Raw genomic sequence first — 17,937 nt, 5'->3', positions numbered from 1 at the left:
CTTTTGATAAAAGATTGGCACAGAAATTTATGCATTTTATGCTTTGAATTGGTATCAATTTGACATTCTCAAGAGAATATGAGATCAAACATCACTGAGAGAAGAAATCCTGGATCCATTTACTTTTTCTTCTAATTAAAAATATTTTAAAGAAAGGCAGATCAAATTACTTTGGGCCTATATTTGTATGTTTTCCTGTTTGGAAACACATCTCAAAGATTACAAAGATTACAAAACACATTACAAAGATTACAGACTATTTGTGCAGCTCTTCAGAGAGCTCACCATTTTTTACAAACAAGCAAATGAAACCAAAGTAAATTGAAATGAAGGAAGATAAATACATATAGTGTCATATGAAAGTGGTCACTAATGTCTTCCTAAGCTTACTAACAGAAAATCTTTATCCATTAAAACTGGAATAACATATTAATAATAATAATAATTCATTAGAATTATTCACTCAGTAAATATTTTTGAAAACCTACCTATGAAGGACTGAAATAAAATATTTATTTTCTACCCACAAATATAATTGAATGCTTTCTACCTCCCAGATGTCTCAGGATATAGCATATGGCAAAAAAAGAAAAAGAAAAAATAAAAAGAAGAAGCAGCAATGTTCCTCCTCTCAGGGAATTTACAAACAAATTACATCTCTGGGCAGAGCCTTTCTTGACTATGAAGTGACTGTTTTAGTCATTTGAAAATACTCAAATTATATTAAGAAACAGTACCACAAAAGATACAGCAATTACAAAATCTTAAACACAATTGGTCTAAGATAAAAACAATCCATTTATGAGGATTCAACATTCCTTCAATTTCATCAGTCAAAATGAGTTGAATTTTGAGGATTTACAAAGCTAAGCTATATCAGAAATAACTGTGTAAAAGTAACAGAAATATATTTATATAAAGCATCCAAAGCATAGATTGCATTTATCCATGAGACCTACAAGGTGCTTGACTACCTGGAGGAGTAGGAGACGGAATGTGTGTGACATATGGGTGATGTTGAAATCTTGGTGGGTTGTCATTGATGTCCGTCACAGAGACAAGCACACTGGTAGAGCTGGAAAGAGGCTCTGGGAACCCCGCATCACTGGAGACCACAACTAAAGTATAATTCTCCTTGGCTTCCCTGTCTAGCAATGCACTTGTGATGATTTGTCCTGTGGATGGGTTGATGGTGAACTGAGAGTTTCCACCGATGATTCTGTAACTAAAGAGAAAAGAGATGGGCATATTTTTTTCTGGTTTTCATATTGTAGCATCTATTCACTATAATTAAAAACTGAGACAGAAATGTAGAAAAAAATTATTAGAAGTACAATCACACAACAATTAAAGAATATGGCTAGAAGATAAATATTTCAACTTGTATGTATCACATTGACAATCTCTGTTGTGAGGTGTCCAGTGAGCTCAAGCAGGTCCTCACAAGTTCTTCGGATTTTTTTGGATCATGCAAGTCCCCCAAATATACCCGGAAGACTATTGTGTTATAAATAAGTGACCCAAAAGCATAAATCAGGGTCTCACTCTAATATTGTGGTTAGTGGCTCAGGTCACAAATGAACATCTGTTAAATGAATCTAAAAATTACTTTTCTGTTGTGTACCATAATAAACCAGAGAAGATCAGTTGAAGATCTTATTTTTTAAAGACAAAACACTGTATTTGACATCCACTGCCAACCAGAACAACTAAAGAACTGATTATTTATACAGAGACATTCCTGCTTACTGATTCTCTCATTTGTCATTCCTCATATGGCTATGCTCTTCTTTCTTGCTGTCAGGAGAGGTATGACATTTTCATGGATATTCTGATGCTAACCAGACTGGTTAATGGGCAGGAGTTTCCTCTGAGGATACCTTCTCTCTTCTTTATGAAGAGGAAAGTGATCTGTATATTCCTCAGAGATCAACTAGAAAAGAAGTAGCTAAGCTTGAAGGTTCAGAAACTGGCTATGATCCACTGTTTTTAAAGTTGGAGGGTGGCAAGGAAATCAATGTCTTTAAAAGTCTTCTTTAAACTAACAAAGAAATGCCCTTGTTAGAATTAACTGCATGTTTCTTAGTTTGGTTTGTGCCCACGAAAACATAGCAACAGCAAGTATCTAACAGTAGAAAAAGGCCTCCATTGCAGTAAGTGGAGTGAGCATTCCTCCTATTCAGCTCACAGTTTAAAACTAACATTCAGCATTTTTATCCTTTTTAGAGAAAAAATGAACTATTAGGGAGCTGATATTTTTAAAAAGTGGAAGTCCTATAAAAATGATAACAAAACAGAAAAAAAAAAGGTAGAGAGGGAGTTTGGCTGAGAAATGACTTCAGTATTTACAAAGTACTTGATATCACTCAGACTCTTAACTCTTTTTGGCATATTCATGCCAGGATCAGGAGTAAATGAGAATAGCCATTTCCTGGACCAGATGTGACTCTATATTTATAAAGTATAATTACTGCCTTATACAGTAGATATCTTTCTCTTTATCAAAATAAGAATATCACAGGTTTATAAATGAATTCTTAAAGTTATAAAATCAGGACTTATGAAATAATCAAATTATTTTACCTTTTCAATAAATTCTATAAGAACCTGAATTAGGAGAATAGTGTGATCTTATTCTGAGAAACCTTGTGTCTATTAGTAAATGTAGAAACTACCAAATAGGGAAAAAGAGTAATTCATGGCATCACAAACTTTTTTACAGCTTGATGACAGCAAAGATCAGGGATTGATTAAATATTACCTCAATTATTCACAAATAAAAGTAAAATTGAAATGATGAAAAATGCATGCAAATTTAGATTTGGATAATGTGAGTTCTGGTCCCAGTTCAATGAAATAGGCCATAGTGAAGTCTTATACTATTAATTCTTATTCTTTATGTTATGCCATTATACTTGCCATGGAGCGTATGATTATCTACTTAAAAGTAACTAATATCTTTACTATTTTCAAACATCAAAAAATTGTCACATAAGTATGTGATTTTTTTTTAGACTTTACCTAATTTTGTAGTGTACCAAGTCTACTTAAAATTTTTCTTTTTTTTAATGCTTTTATTTCTGAGAGAGAGAGAGAGAGCATGAGCAGGGTAGGGTCAGAGAGAGAGGGAGGCACAGAATCCGAAACAGGCTCCAGGCTCTGAGCTGGCTGTCAGCACAGAGCCTGATGCGGGGCTCGAACTCATGAACTGCAAGATCATGACCTGAGCTAAAGTCGGATGCTTAACTGGCTGAGCCACCCAGGTGCCCCTATTTAAAAATTTTCAATGTTTATTCATTTTTGAGAGAGAGAGGGAGGGACAGAGAAGAGACGGAGACACAGAATCTGAACCAGGCTCCAGGCTTCAAGCTGTCAGCACAGAGCCCAACATGGAGCTCCAACCCATGAACTGTGAGATCATGACCTGAGCTGAAGTCAGAGGCTTAAACTACTGAGCCACCCACAGCCCCACAAAAGTCTGTTTTAAATATGAAGTATTCTGTAAATGTCTCATAATGTCTATAGTATCAGTTTTATGTGATATATGCTTGTGAGTTAACACACACACATACAGATAGAAGGGACACAAGTGGCTCTACAAATGGATAGATGTTCAAGATAACATGCCTTTTCATCTCTCACTTGAACCTTGGCTTGGTTGTCACCCCTTCATGAAGATCCTTCCTCCTCCTCTGGTCCGTAATTTCTTTTATGGATATGAACTTTATCAGATTGGTTTTTATGCTGTCTTTTAACACTTGGCCATTTATGCTGGTGCTTAAAATCCTGTGGTATCTTAGTGTGTACTGAGCACCCTATAAGACATTTTATATATGCTCTCATTTAACTTCAAAACAATCCTGATGTTTTGGTTTTATTTTGGATTTTTTATAGATAAGGAATCCAAATGGAAGAGAGACTAACATAGTTGCACAACAAAGCATGCTATCTAAAACAGTTAAATCTAGACTCTGAATTTCTGTCTTTACCACTTCAACACACACTTGTTCTATAATACTACAGTGTAAAGATGGTAAAACTCAGCCGGAGGGGATGCTGTGAACACATGCTGCACCTGCTTGCTAAGACCAAAAGGGATTAGTGCTCAAGGTATGTGTCAGTGTAGAATTAGTTTCCATTGATTTGGTTCAATGCAAATCAACAAATACTTATTTGCTGATTCAAGAATAAGAAATTACTGTTTCAAATTATGGGCATAGACTGATAACACTGCTATTTAAAATCTAAATCAATCATTTTTGCAGTTGTAAAGTTAAAATATCACAATTTGATACTTTGATCTTTTTTTTGCCTCTTCCTGAGACCTACTAGGACCACAAAGCACCGTGCTATATATTGCGTGAATACAATCATTTAGTAATTTATACTAAATTGTGTGCACGTTAAAACACAATTCACTTGGACATGCATTTTTACCTCATTTCTAACACTTAAATTCCTAAAATCCCTCCTTTCTATGCCTTTTCCCTCCATGTATAAAGTGTTGATCACATATATGTTTCTTTACTTGGTACCTTTGAGCATTAAATGTAATTTCATATGAAGTGCACTTGGTATTGTAATTGGTGCATAATAAGAATTAAAAGTCTAGGATTACATACATAACAGAGTATATGTACATATGTAATTATAATATAATAGTCTATCATGTATAATCTATTATAATCCATCTACATATTTAGTCAAATGGATAGGGGGACTAATAAATAGAGACTTGGACAAGTAAGTGAAAATCCTGTCTTCAAGCTTCCATCCTGAATGGAAGAAAGATAGAAAAGTAAATACAAAACAAGGCAGTATATTCAAGTATTGTGTATGAAACAGTTCAGAAGCATTGCTCTGATATTTGAAAGACAAAGAGATCAGCTTTGACTTGAATGATTAAAGGAAAGTTTTCCTTTAAGGAATGCTAAATTTATGCTGAGCTTTAAAGGAGCTACCCATCTTACAATAGTGGTGAAAAGGGAGAAAGGTGGCCTAGGTCAGGAGTCAGCAAATTTTTTCCTTAAAAGGCCAGTGTTAGTCAATATGGCTCTGCAGCCCATAAGAGCTCTGTTGCAATACTCTGCTTGCTGTTGCAGGACAAAAGAGCCACAGACAATGCGTACATGAATGGGCAGGGCTATATCCCAATAAGACTTTATTTACAAATGTAGGCGCTGGGCTGAATTTAGCCTCTAGACTGCAGTTTGCAGAACTTGGGTCTAGGATACAGAAGAACGTAAACAAAGCCATAATGCTTGAGAACACACAGACCCTCTCCCAGGAGCAGAAAGCGATCCAGTGAAGCTGACAGTTTGGCTATATGTTGAGCATTTGTGCAGAATAAGCTCGGGAAGATTTTGGGACCATTTATGGAGAGACTGGAATATGGAGCCTGGGCATTATGCCACAGGCAAACTGGAAGTTGAAGGATTTTGAGGAAGGGAGGAGCATTGTTAAAGCCGAGCCACTGAACGCCCAAGCTGGTTCATATTACTGTCATTGCTCTTTCATTCACTGACTCAGGCTTTGCTTCATCCAGACTACTTCTATGATACTGAGAGATCAACCATCATAAAATGTAAACTAGTCACGTTATTGCCCAGCTCAAGCACTTCAGTTGTTTCTCCCATTAGATAAGAAAGGAGTGTGATTTTTTCATATGACATACGAGGCCCATTCCTAACCAACACCGACCACACCGAACAGCTTTGCATTTCTGAGACTGTGCTTCTGCAGAGTCCTTTCCCTTTGTGTTATTGACTTTGCCTAGAAGGTCTTTCATCTCATATTTGTTGATAAGCTACTTCTCAGTCTATCCAGAAATCAAGTACTTGAAGCTTCTACTGATTTCTTCGAACAGCATCGAATGTGCTGTTCTTTCCACCCATTCTGCGCTTAAACTATACTTGTCACAAAGTACTATAATTACAAGATTACAAAATCATCTCCTATACTGAACTGTTCTTGTGGTGGCTGGAGGTCCTAATTCCTTGGAACTTAAAGTGCCCAGGACATAGTGAGGGCTTCAAAATTATACAGTACAGGGTAGTATAGAGATTGGAGGGATTAGAAACCAGAGTCAGGGAAGAAAGTTAATTTTTATTATAATAGTCCAGGCATGATGTAATTGTGGATTGAACTAGAATCTTGGCAGGAAAAATGCACAGAAAAGAATGGGTGCCAGAGGCATTAGTAAAGAAGAAACATGAGAACTTGTCCACTGACTGAGTAGAGGGGGAGAGGATGACCCTTGGCTATCCAACATCGATGAAAAAGGCAAGGCAACACCATTAAGAGAAAGCAGAATGCCAAGATGAGAAACAGGAAAAGTTAGGAGTTTCTGATATGTTGTGCTTCTGCTGCCAACAGATCGTCCAGGTAGAGATGTCTGCTACAGAGTTATAAACACAGGCAGGGATCTCAGCGATGGAGTCAGAATGGATACCACAGATTTAAAGTTGTCTACATAGTTTTGTGGGTGGCTGCAGCTGTGAAAATGAAATATTCTCTCTCTCTAGCTCTCACTCTGTCACTTTTCTTGCTCTCTCACTCTTTTGCTCTCATACACACACGAAAGAAAGAAAGAAAGAAAGAAAGAAAGAAAGAAAGAAAGAAAGAAAGAAAAAGAAAGAAAGAAAGAAAGGAAGGAAGGAAGAAAGAAAGAAAAGAGGAAAATAAAAGGAAAAAAGGCTGTGAAAATATTGTGGGGAATATCTAAATTACTTTGTAGAAAGAGAAAGAGGAGATTAGAAGATAAATTAGAAAGTGTGGTCAGAGATGCAGAGTGAGAGATAAGTGATAACATTTACATAGACACTGAGAAGAAAAAAATGCCAAAAAAAGGGTGACCTGTGGTGCAAATATTGCAAAAGGTAAAGGAATATAAAGACTCAAAAAAATTAATGGACTTGGTAAATTTCAGTAGAATCTTTGGATAGATTATTTTTTCATAAATCAATGGAGGAGAAAAATCAATTGAAAGATATTTAGGAAAAAATGGCTGGAGAAAACTGTGAGGTAATGACCCACTCTCTCAAAAGTATGATATAAAAAAGTGAGTAAAAGCAGCAATTCTAAGAATATTGGAATCATTCATTCAATGCATTCATTGAGATGTCAGTCATGACTGTGTTGCAGATATTGTGAAAGGAAGACTATATTAGGAATAAAATAGGTATAATAAGAATAACAAGAAAAAGAGCATTAATTTAATGAGTTTTGGGTCCTGATAATTTTATTAGAGACATTTATGCATATTAACTGATTACACTACTTGGCACATAGGTGATCATAGTAGGTGATCAAAAATAACAATTCCTATCTCCACTTTTACTGATAAATATACTGAGCCTTAGAGACATGGACATTACTTTTCTAAATCATGGTAAGTAAATAAAGGAGCCAGCATTCAATATCAGATATTCTGAGAGTTTCCATAGAGATAAATACACGGTTCAGGGAAGAGGGATGATTTGAAAATTCAAGAGAGAAATGCAAAAACTGTCGAATTAAAGATGTGGAGGAAATTAAATGGGATGGCATTAAGAGCAAAAAGTAAGGGATTTGCCTTTGAATGTTGACCCTGTCAATACAATTTTGGAAGTTTTTCCACTGCTGTGACATAAAAGTTAGAAGTGAGTTTTAAATGGAGATTTGGTCCTGCTGGGAGAAAAATGGATACATTTCCTTAAAAGTGACTTCTGGATGGGTGTCTGTCTGGGAAGCAAATATGTAAACTAGACAAAGACCAGGAATTAATGCAGGCTAGTTTACTAGAGGGGAAAATATTAAAAGTACAATAAAGGATACAACCTAAAGTAAGTGCACCATCCATACAAATCTATAATTTTATCAAATGGGTAGAAAGAAAAACATAAATAAATATTGGTTTGGTGATTGCTGTGTATAAGACTATGGTAGACCATAAGGGAAAATTAACAAATTATATGATACATAACAGGTTGTGCTATTAGACAGCCCATCAGTAGTTGGGTAAATGACTTACACTGAATACTTAAATAAGAATATAAAATTAATATAAAATAGCTCTGTTAACCAGGAGAATGGGTTTTTCCCAGATTCTATGCATAGCGAGGAGTGATTAACACCTAATATAAAAGTGTATTATATTCCATCAAAAATATATGAGGCTAGAGTAAATAAGGTTTAGGTTGGTATAACTACTTACTTTACCTATGAAAGTATTTTAATTTAAGTGGTAATTGTCTGTCCTAAGTTAATTTAAAAGTGAATTTAATTATTTTGACAAAATAAAAATAGATTCAATTCTTGTATTATCTGACTATATGACAGTCAATATAGTCATTTAAAGATTCTTGCAGCTGCATTGTATAGATTTCAGTGAATGTAAAAGTATAAAGTTAATTCTTTGATATTAAAGGACAAAGAAAATTCAACCAGTCAACCAAACAACCAGGATATCATATTATCAAACCAAAACAATCATTTAATCATTTCAAAGCTACCAGTACAATTGTGTAAAACAATCTGGAAATATGGACAGGATTTTCTAGACCAACTTGACATTGATCACCATTNTATACTGAGCCTTAGAGACATGGACATTACTTTTCTAAATCATGGTAAGTAAATAAAGGAGCCAGCATTCAATATCAGATATTCTGAGAGTTTCCATAGAGATAAATACACGGTTCAGGGAAGAGGGATGATTTGAAAATTCAAGAGAGAAATGCAAAAACTGTCGAATTAAAGATGTGGAGGAAATTAAATGGGATGGCATTAAGAGCAAAAAGTAAGGGATTTGCCTTTGAATGTTGACCCTGTCAATACAATTTTGGAAGTTTTTCCACCGCTGTGACATAAAAGTTAGAAGTGAGTTTTAAATGGAGATTTGGTCCTGCTGGGAGAAAAATGGATACATTTCCTTAAAAGTGACTTCTGGATGGGTGTCTGTCTGGGAAGCAAATATGTAAACTAGACAAAGACCAGGAATTAATGCAGGCTAGTTTACTAGAGGGGAAAATATTAAAAGTACAATAAAGGATACAACCTAAAGTAAGTGCACCATCCATACAAATCTATAATTTTATCAAATGGGTAGAAAGAAAAACATAAATAAATATTGGTTTGGTGATTGCTGTGTATAAGACTATGGTAGACCATAAGGGAAAATTAACAAATTATATGATACATAACAGGTTGTGCTATTAGACAGCCCATCAGTAGTTGGGTAAATGACTTACACTGAATACTTAAATAAGAATATAAAATTAATATAAAATAGCTCTGTTAACCAGGAGAATGGGTTTTTCCCAGATTCTATGCATAGCGAGGAGTGATTAACACCTAATATAAAAGTGTATTATATTCCATCAAAAATATATGAGGCTAGAGTAAATAAGGTTTAGGTTGGTATAACTACTTACTTTACCTATGAAAGTATTTTAATTTAAGTGGTAATAATTGTCTGTCCTAAGTTAATTTAAAAGTGAATTTAATTATTTTGACAAAATAAAAATAGATTCAATTCTTATATTATCTGACTATATGACAGTCAATATAGTCATTTAAAGATTCTTGCAGCTGCATTGTATAGATTTCAGTGAATGTAAAAGTATAAAGTTAATTCTTTGATATTAAAGGACAATAAAATTCAACCAGCCAACCAAACAACCAGGATATCATATTATCAAACCAAAACAATCATTTAATCATTTCAAAGCTACCAGTACAACTGTGTAAAACAATCTGGAAATATGGACAGGATTTTCTAGACCAACTTGACATTGATCACCATTGCCCACATACAAAAGATCACATTTAGCAGTGAAACTTTGACATACACTAGAAGAAAATAGCATACCATCATAGCATTTTATTCTAGCACCCATCTTGATTTTATAAGCATGCAGCTTCACAATTCTTTCAGCAATTGAAACGTCTCAGACAAGAATACTATTATGCTACTGATTGGTGATACTCTATATTTAATCTTTAGAGAAGGACTCCTTGGCATGGCAGATAAATATTTACCAGATTATAACACTACAATGGATAGGACATATCTTCCAAAATGGTCAGAAACTTACTGAGAACTAACAGATGGCAAGCAAAGGGAAACATGCTTTGCCTGGATATTGGGTATTTTTTGTTCTAACATAATTCTAAGTAGTTCACTTAAGTTCTTTATCCTCATAATAATTTCATAAAGTCACTTTTATTATTGTAGTGTACCTATTACATTGATAAGAAAACTGATGCCCAGAAATGTTCAATAAGCTGCCCCACAATTAATAGTAGAGTCAGGATTCGATTCTACACAGCTTCATTCTCAAGGTTGTGCTCATACCGCAAAGCTGAAGACTTAGTTCTTAGGGTGTAGATTCCATTATTCCTATGCTTTGGTGTAGGACAAGCAAAGGAGGTAGTATTTACTGGCCCTTTGAGGGTATACCAGGAAATAGTTAGGTTGTACCTGCCTCTTTCCAGGTGGTACTAAGCACAGTGACCCAATCAGGCAAATAACGATGACCTTGGGCAGAAGTTTTCTCCATCCTTAATGATTCGACTGCATAAGCCTTTTAGAATTCAGTTCTTTGCCTGGAAGTAGGCCCCAGCTTCTGAAAGAAGTGCATGCATTGCCTTTCCTCTTACAGTGCATGTCAGTGTCTCCTTTCTTCTGGATTTCCTTCTGTATCTCTGGTCAGAACTGCTTTGCTCCCTAGGTGATTCTTCCTTCTAAACCTGCCTTTCAAGTGTTGGGAGTATTCCTGAAGACCCATTCCTGCCCCTCTTTTATTTCTCTATCCTTTCTCCTAAAGTGTTCTTATTCAGTTCCTTGTTTCCACATGTGCTGTAAGCATTGATGACTCCCAAATCTGTATCTACAGCCCTGACACAAGCCTAAAGTTCACACTCGAAGTTTTAATGTCTCAACTGATGTCTCTATGTGAACGACTAATAGTCACTTTAAATTGTATTCAAGTAAGAACTCATGGTTTCCCCCATGCCTGTTTCTCCACCAGTCCTACCTATAATGGAGTCACCATCTGCCCAGGTGTGCAAGCCAAACCTTAGTAGATGGCCATTCTGATTTCTCTCTTTCTCTTAGTTCTACTTACAATCTCAAATGTTTTTCCAAATACATTCACTCAATTTTCATTTCTCTACCTTAGTATAAGGACACTCCATCTTTTGTTTGAATCAGTATATTAATTAGCACCCGAATGGTCTCACTGGTTCCTCTTCCAATAGCTTCTTTCTACAGTCCTGCCTCCTCCAATCTAATCCAAACAGATCAGCTCATGTTTGACCCTGTTTGAAATACTCCAATAGTTTCTCACATAAATGAATTCAAGAGTTTCAATTTCTAAAAATAAATAAATATCTCAATTTCTTACCATGACCTAGGAGGTTTGTATGGCTTTGGAAAGCCCTCAGTTTGGCCCCTGCCGCCCTCTCTAACCCCGTTCTCACTCCAGTCCACACTCACAAAACTTCCTAGTTAAACACACCATGCTTACTTTCATTGAAAAGCCCAGTTCTTCGGCCTAAAGGTCACTTCCATAAAGAAGCCACCCACAATAACCATACCAAAAAGTCCCTTGTAACACTCTTGTTATATAAGCCTATTTTATTTTCAAGGCTGCATTCACCACCTTAAGTGATCTTCTTTATTTCATATTAAATTGTTTATCTACCTCACAAAGCATGCAGGCTTGAAGCAAGAAGAAACTTTGTCTTGTTACCCATACTAACAACTCAATGCGTGTTTATTAAATGAAAAATATGTTGATGTCTTCTAAACAACTCAGTCATCTCTGCCAGCAGAAAGACACTAATTAATAGCAATTTCCCAAAGTGATTTTGTACATAGGAAATTAGTGACAACCAAAATAAATCACTAACCAACTCATCACAGGATCAACTTGCACAGTCCACCTTTCACTGTAACTCCTCTGAACACTCAAATTCTCTCTTCTTACCCCTTACTGTCACAGCCATCTGACTTACTCTAATTTACCTAATATAAGCCTACAGAGAGTAAGGATGTTGTGAGGGTAAAAATGTTTATGCCTTTGTGACTCTTCTATGGAAAACTTAGCAATCTTCATTTCTTAAACTTTATTATGGGCCTAGAAGAAGGTGATACTAGATCCACCAAATGTTACAACTCAACCCTATTCACATCCTCTCTGAACAAGGTACCATATTATTTTATGAACTTTAAATGGATTTCAGTAGACTAAAAAACTTTTTAAACTTCGAAAACACAACTATTCTTATCGAGGCTAGTAGTTGTGTTAAAAATGGCCAAAATTCTTTGATACTCCTCTTCAAGAGGTGAGGTGCATTTCTCCTCCCAGTGAATCTAGGCAGATCATGGCTGCTTTGTATTATGGAAGTGATGCCATGCCACTTCTAAACCTTTTCCTTAAGAGCACTGGCAGCTTTCACCTGAGGTTCTTGGAGCCCAGAGCTTGCATGTAGCCCATTTTATCTACCTGCCAAAGAACCAGAGTGAGAATCCCTGAGACCACAAGATCAGCAACAGGGGCCAGCCAAGCCTAGCCTTCCAGCCATCCCTGCCAAAGCACCAGGCATTGAGTGAAGTCATTTTGAACGCTCCAGACTGCCCAGATACCAGGTAAATACCATTAAGTTATACCAGAGAATCACACGAAACGGAAGAATCTCCCTGTGAACCCAGTCCTATAAATGGAATACATAAACTACAATTTCATGAGATAAATATATAAATAAAATTAAGTAATTAAAATTTTAGAATGACATGTGAAATTGTTGTTTAGATCCTCATTTTAGGCATAGTTATTCAACAGTAGATAGACACAATAGGGCTATGTGTTAATATCACAGAATTTCTAGCAAAATTAAGCATATTCATTTAGTCCAAAGACTAATGTTTAATGAAAAAATCAAAACTTACAAAAGAAAATGTACTGACCTGATAACTGCATTTGTTGAAGCATCAGCATCGGAGGCATTTACCAATAAAACATCCGTTCCAGTTGGTGCATCTTCAGGAATTGTTGTGAAATACATTTTACTGGCAAAAGTGGGGACATTGTCATTGACGTCATCTACTATGACATTGATTGTTCCAGTTCCAGTCAGGGCAGGGGATCCTAGAAGGAGAAAAAAATTAAGTTTTTTATTTTTTTATTTTTTAAATGTTTTTTTAAATCTGGGGGGGCGGTGGAAGTACAAGTGGGAGAGGAGCAGAGAGAGAGGGAGACACAGAATCTGAAGCAGGCTCCAGGCTCTGAGCTGTTAGCACAGTGCCTGATGTGGGGCTTGAACTCACAAACTGTGAGATCATGACCTGAGCCAAAGTCGGATGATCAACCGACTGAGCCACCCAGGTGCCCCAAGAAAATCAAGTTTTTATTATTTATAAATAACAAAGATCATAGCAAATTTAACAATAATCGGTTGTAGATAAGACTGCTCGAGAAAATTTAGAAAAATTCTCAAAGTGAAATTTCAAAACACTACAAGTGATTGAGTGATTTTTAATTTTGTTACAAGAAAAGTATTTTCATTTATGAACAGATATTTCAAAACTTTTCTGGTGATACTGCACAAAAAGACTATGTCAACCTCTTATTCTATTTGAAAAGTGCTGATTTGGTAATGTTGAACAAAACAATATCATTTAAACACCACAAAAGAGGCACTGCTGGTTTCTCTGACATTGCATTAAAATAGCTCTGACCAAATTTGGAGAATACCCATGGGCATTGAATAGCTGGCCAACTAACAAAGCAAGAAAACTAAATCCCTAGCTGTGACTATCAATGTTAATATCAAAGATTTGGGTTTCTAGGTCTTTAAATCCCCTTTTCTGAACTAATGTTTGTTTGTAAAGGAAAAAAAATAAAGCTTCAAGTTATGTCTCAAAACCACAATCTTCTACTTGCTGGAAGTAACATTATGTCGATGAGCTGACTTGGAATTATTTTTGTTACAATTATTTAATATTTAATATAAATGTGAAACAATTTGTTTTTATTTCCTTGTTCCAGCTCTGTAATTAGCATAGAATGAAAAACCAATGTTGAATAAAACCTTGGCAAACACTGTGTGCACTACACAAAGTTAACAAACTCTTTGTGGTGAAGGTCAAAAGCCATATTTGGTTAGATTCTGTGGGTTGTCCCACAACTAAAAGTCAAATCAATTGCTTTTAGATGCATTTCAAAATCATTTTTTAACTTTAATCTCTCTAAATAGAAACAATAGAGATCTGTTAAACTGTGGTTATCTAAAATAAAATAAAGCCCTGAATACTCTCTTTTTCTGTTTAAGATATTAAAACTTTTCCATAAGATTATTTCTCCTTATATTAAGTTTAAATTCTACTTATTTCTAGCACTCAACACTTTTTAATAAAAGCCATCTTTCATTCACATTCATTCCTCTCTAAAATGTCTATGGTGTGCCCTTTTATGCTTCACAGAATAGTGTTGAGATTCACAATCTTCCAATATTATTTTTTTCTAGTAATCTTGTGATTTGCTGATATTTCCTTTACTACTTTAAACCTTTTCTATGTTCTTAGACTGTAATTACTGATGGCCTATAACCAATCAGCTTTTATGCTCACATATATAGTAACCAAAATCAACAGACTAGAAAATTATGGAACACAATGGGTTTGGTGATCTGTTAATATCTGTGCTCGATAAAAGAAGCTCAAATTCTGCATTAGATGAAAATGTATATAACCAATTGAGCTAGGTGCTGTAATGAAGCATGATCGCTCCCAGAAACCCATGCAATTAAATTTAGGCTATGTGGTGATACTTATTGCCAAATATCTTTCTCAACTCAATAAGGTATTTTATATTAAACATTCCACTTATATAAATATATTTTTAAATTCATGACTGCCAAAGTCTTACCTTTTAGATGTTTGATTTTGTATTAAAGGAAAAAAATTAGTCTTCACTATTGCTTATATGTATAATTAACTATATACTTACTAAAATAGTATAATTGCTTTTTCACTAGTCACTTGATGTACATAATGGTAAAATGATGTCACAAATATTTCACACACAAAATAGATTTGGAAGTATTATAAACACTGGAGTCGCACATCAAAATAAGACTTTAAAAATCTCACTCAACATATTAATAATGATCATATCAAATGCATATTGTGTCCTTAAATATGCAAGTACTGGTTTAAGAAGTTTACATAGACTATCTTGTGTAATCCTCATCTGTTAGAGTGCCTGATATCTCCAATTTATGTTTAAGTAAGCTGATGATTGGGTTACATTGTGCAAGTCCGTTGACATAGTGACAGAGCTGGGATTTAATCCATGGGACTTGGATGTGAAGCTCTTGGCCACTGGCAAAAAAGCTGGATGGTGTTGCTAGCAGATGAATGAGTGCCACTCAGCGAGATGTGTCGGGACTCTGGACAAGCTGGGTCCAGAGAAGGACACAAGACACAAACTGGAGAGAAGCCCCCATCTGTGATGGACCCTAATTATTTGCCAGTTGAACTTTTGGGGGCATTTGGAGACAACACTCTTGTCAGAGATTTTGAATTTCTCATAAGGGTAATGTTAAGGCTAACTAAATACCTTCAAGGGTATTATTGATGATCAATGTTTGGACTAAATCTCTTCTGTGCGTTTAATTATATATAATTTGGTGAAATGGAAGTTAATTATCTGCATCATGTTAGTACCTCTTCCACTGGTTACATTTAAAAGCAAATGTAACTAGAGGATATCTGTGCTTTCATGTGGGCAAAGAGGATGTCATGGGAAGGACAGTATGCATGCCACGATGTACTGAGAGACAGAAAAGCTAAATCAAGGTCCTAGAAGCAAAGAATTCGCAGTGATGGAGGGCTCCTTTATATATCTTACTGACACTGAACTCTACTCACTATATCTCAGTATCCTTATCTGTAAAATGGGAATAACAAGCATAGAATGTACCCCAAAAAGGTACTGAGGGAAATGGAACAGCTTAGGATAGTGACTGGAACATAGTTAAAATGTGTTCTTTGTTCTCATACTTGCTTTAAAAACAAGAAAAATGAAAACTTTACATTAAGAAGGTCCATATTTTTAATATTAAAGGTTTCAATGTTACTGTTCTCAGGATTTTCATTCTCCAATAAAACTTTTGACTCAGCTCTATGATAATTTTATGCAGGAAAATACTTTGAGTCATCTTTTCCTCTTAATGATTCCTTTGTAGTGTAGCAAAATGAAGCATTTAGCTCTCAAACCTTTCATAGCTTTGCAGAGGACATGCTGATTGGAAATTTAAAGATAGAAAATTTGGTACTTTATAGTGAGAGTTTAAAGAAGACTTAAATATTTCTGGTATGTACATTGCTCTCTAATCAACAATACTTAAACTTGTTAAGAAACAGCCCAATAACTACCAAGCAAAGGTTTTATCCTTGGTATTCTAAAGTGTCTGATGACACATATATGGAAAACCACATAAAATGATGACTAACTCATATGGTCAGGAACATGTGATTTCTTTCTTTGTCTCTAAACTACATAAATATTGTTGCTGATGTGTTTTCTGAATTAGTAAGCAAAAAGAGAAAAACGTTGTTTACACAGGAAAATATTCAGCAAGTTCAATCTCACTGTCTTCATACCAGAGAATATCTAATTTTCCAAAAGACTTTAAAAGCACACCAGTGACAATGGATGGTCCCAGCTTGAGAAGTAGCCCCATAGGTGATCCCATATCCACATGGGGGTTCTTCTCAAGCAAAGGATAATACCCCAGGGTCCCCTTTACTCCCTTTAGTAACTGCCGCAGCCCAGTTTATAAGCACTTAGGGTTTTTTTCCTATTTTCCTCAAGACTTGACAGAGTGAACCACAATTTCTCCAATGGTCTCCCCTTGTTGTTACCCCAAAGGATGTGCATGCATGTCTTATCTACTTTTTCCGATTGTATACAGAAATCTTACAAACACATTGTTCCAAATTTCTAAGTCTTTTACTGAGATTTAATTAGCCCTATATTTGAATTCTGCTTCCCATATATTTTACTTTTATTCATGGCAATGGGACCTACCACCAAACACCCAGATCCCATCTATTCCTGTCCACTAATAGCCTGAAGTCATTGCCTTCAGCAAGAAGGTGAAATCAAAGTAGAAAAACAGAACGCCCTGATTTCAAAGGAATCTTATTTCTACATCTCTTGTCTCAGATGAAAGACACAAGTTCCCTAGTTGATGGTCCACATAAATTTTAGTGCTTTCTCTCACCTGCTATTTGAATGATGAAGCCATGTTTTCATTGTTGCTTTTCTGTGTTTGGTTGTCTTTAAACTCTACTTCTTGGGGCGCCTGGTGGCTCAGACAGTTAAGCGTCTGTTGTCAGCTCAGGTCACGATCTCACAGTTCATGGGTTCAAGCTGCGCATCAGGCTCTTTGCTGACAGATCAGAGCCTGACTCCTGCTTCAGGTTCTGTGTCTCCTAACTCTCTCTGCCCCTCCCCTGCTAACACCGTCTCTCTCTCTCTCTCTCCAAAATAAATAAACATTTAAAAAAAATGTGTGAAGTGGTCTAGGGTCCTTATGTTCCCGTTTCCTAACATTTTTGCTATGTCTCTTGTGAAGTGCAGCACAATGTTTACTACTACTTTATCTTTAGTCCAGACATCTCTATTGGCTCTAGGTTGATCATGCAACTATCTGTTGTCTCCACTCGCAATTACCAAAAAGCCTCAACATTAGTATGTGAAAAACTGAAATACTAATTATTCTGTGTAAATGTAGCTCATTTTTAATATATAAATTGAAATATAAATTTATAAAGAAAAAGACAATCTGATATGCATGAACAAATATTTGGAAATGAGCTTTCAACAAAAAAAAAGGAATATAAATATATGTATACATACATATTTGTATATACATATTGTTAAA

General features: G+C 35.4%; 1 protein-coding gene across 1 annotated transcript in view; it reads right to left on the bottom strand.

Moving 5' to 3' along the window:
• Positions 1-17,937, bottom strand: part of FAT4 (FAT atypical cadherin 4) — a 176,446-nt gene that overhangs the window by 41,259 nt on the left and 117,250 nt on the right. The window contains exons 7-8 of the mRNA XM_077770904.1: positions 12,953-13,133; positions 975-1,219 (exon numbers count right to left, since the gene is read on the bottom strand). Coding sequence (XP_077627030.1) covers positions 975-1,219; positions 12,953-13,133 — 426 coding nt within the window. The remainder of the gene's footprint in view (positions 1-974; positions 1,220-12,952; positions 13,134-17,937) is intronic.

The sequence above is a fragment of the Crocuta crocuta genome, unplaced genomic scaffold (assembly GCF_008692635.1).
Source record: "Crocuta crocuta isolate KB4526 unplaced genomic scaffold, BGI_CrCroc_1.0 scaffold331, whole genome shotgun sequence".
Classification (NCBI taxonomy): domain Eukaryota; kingdom Metazoa; phylum Chordata; class Mammalia; order Carnivora; family Hyaenidae; genus Crocuta; species Crocuta crocuta.
This window is presented reverse-complemented; position numbering and strand designations above follow the sequence as displayed.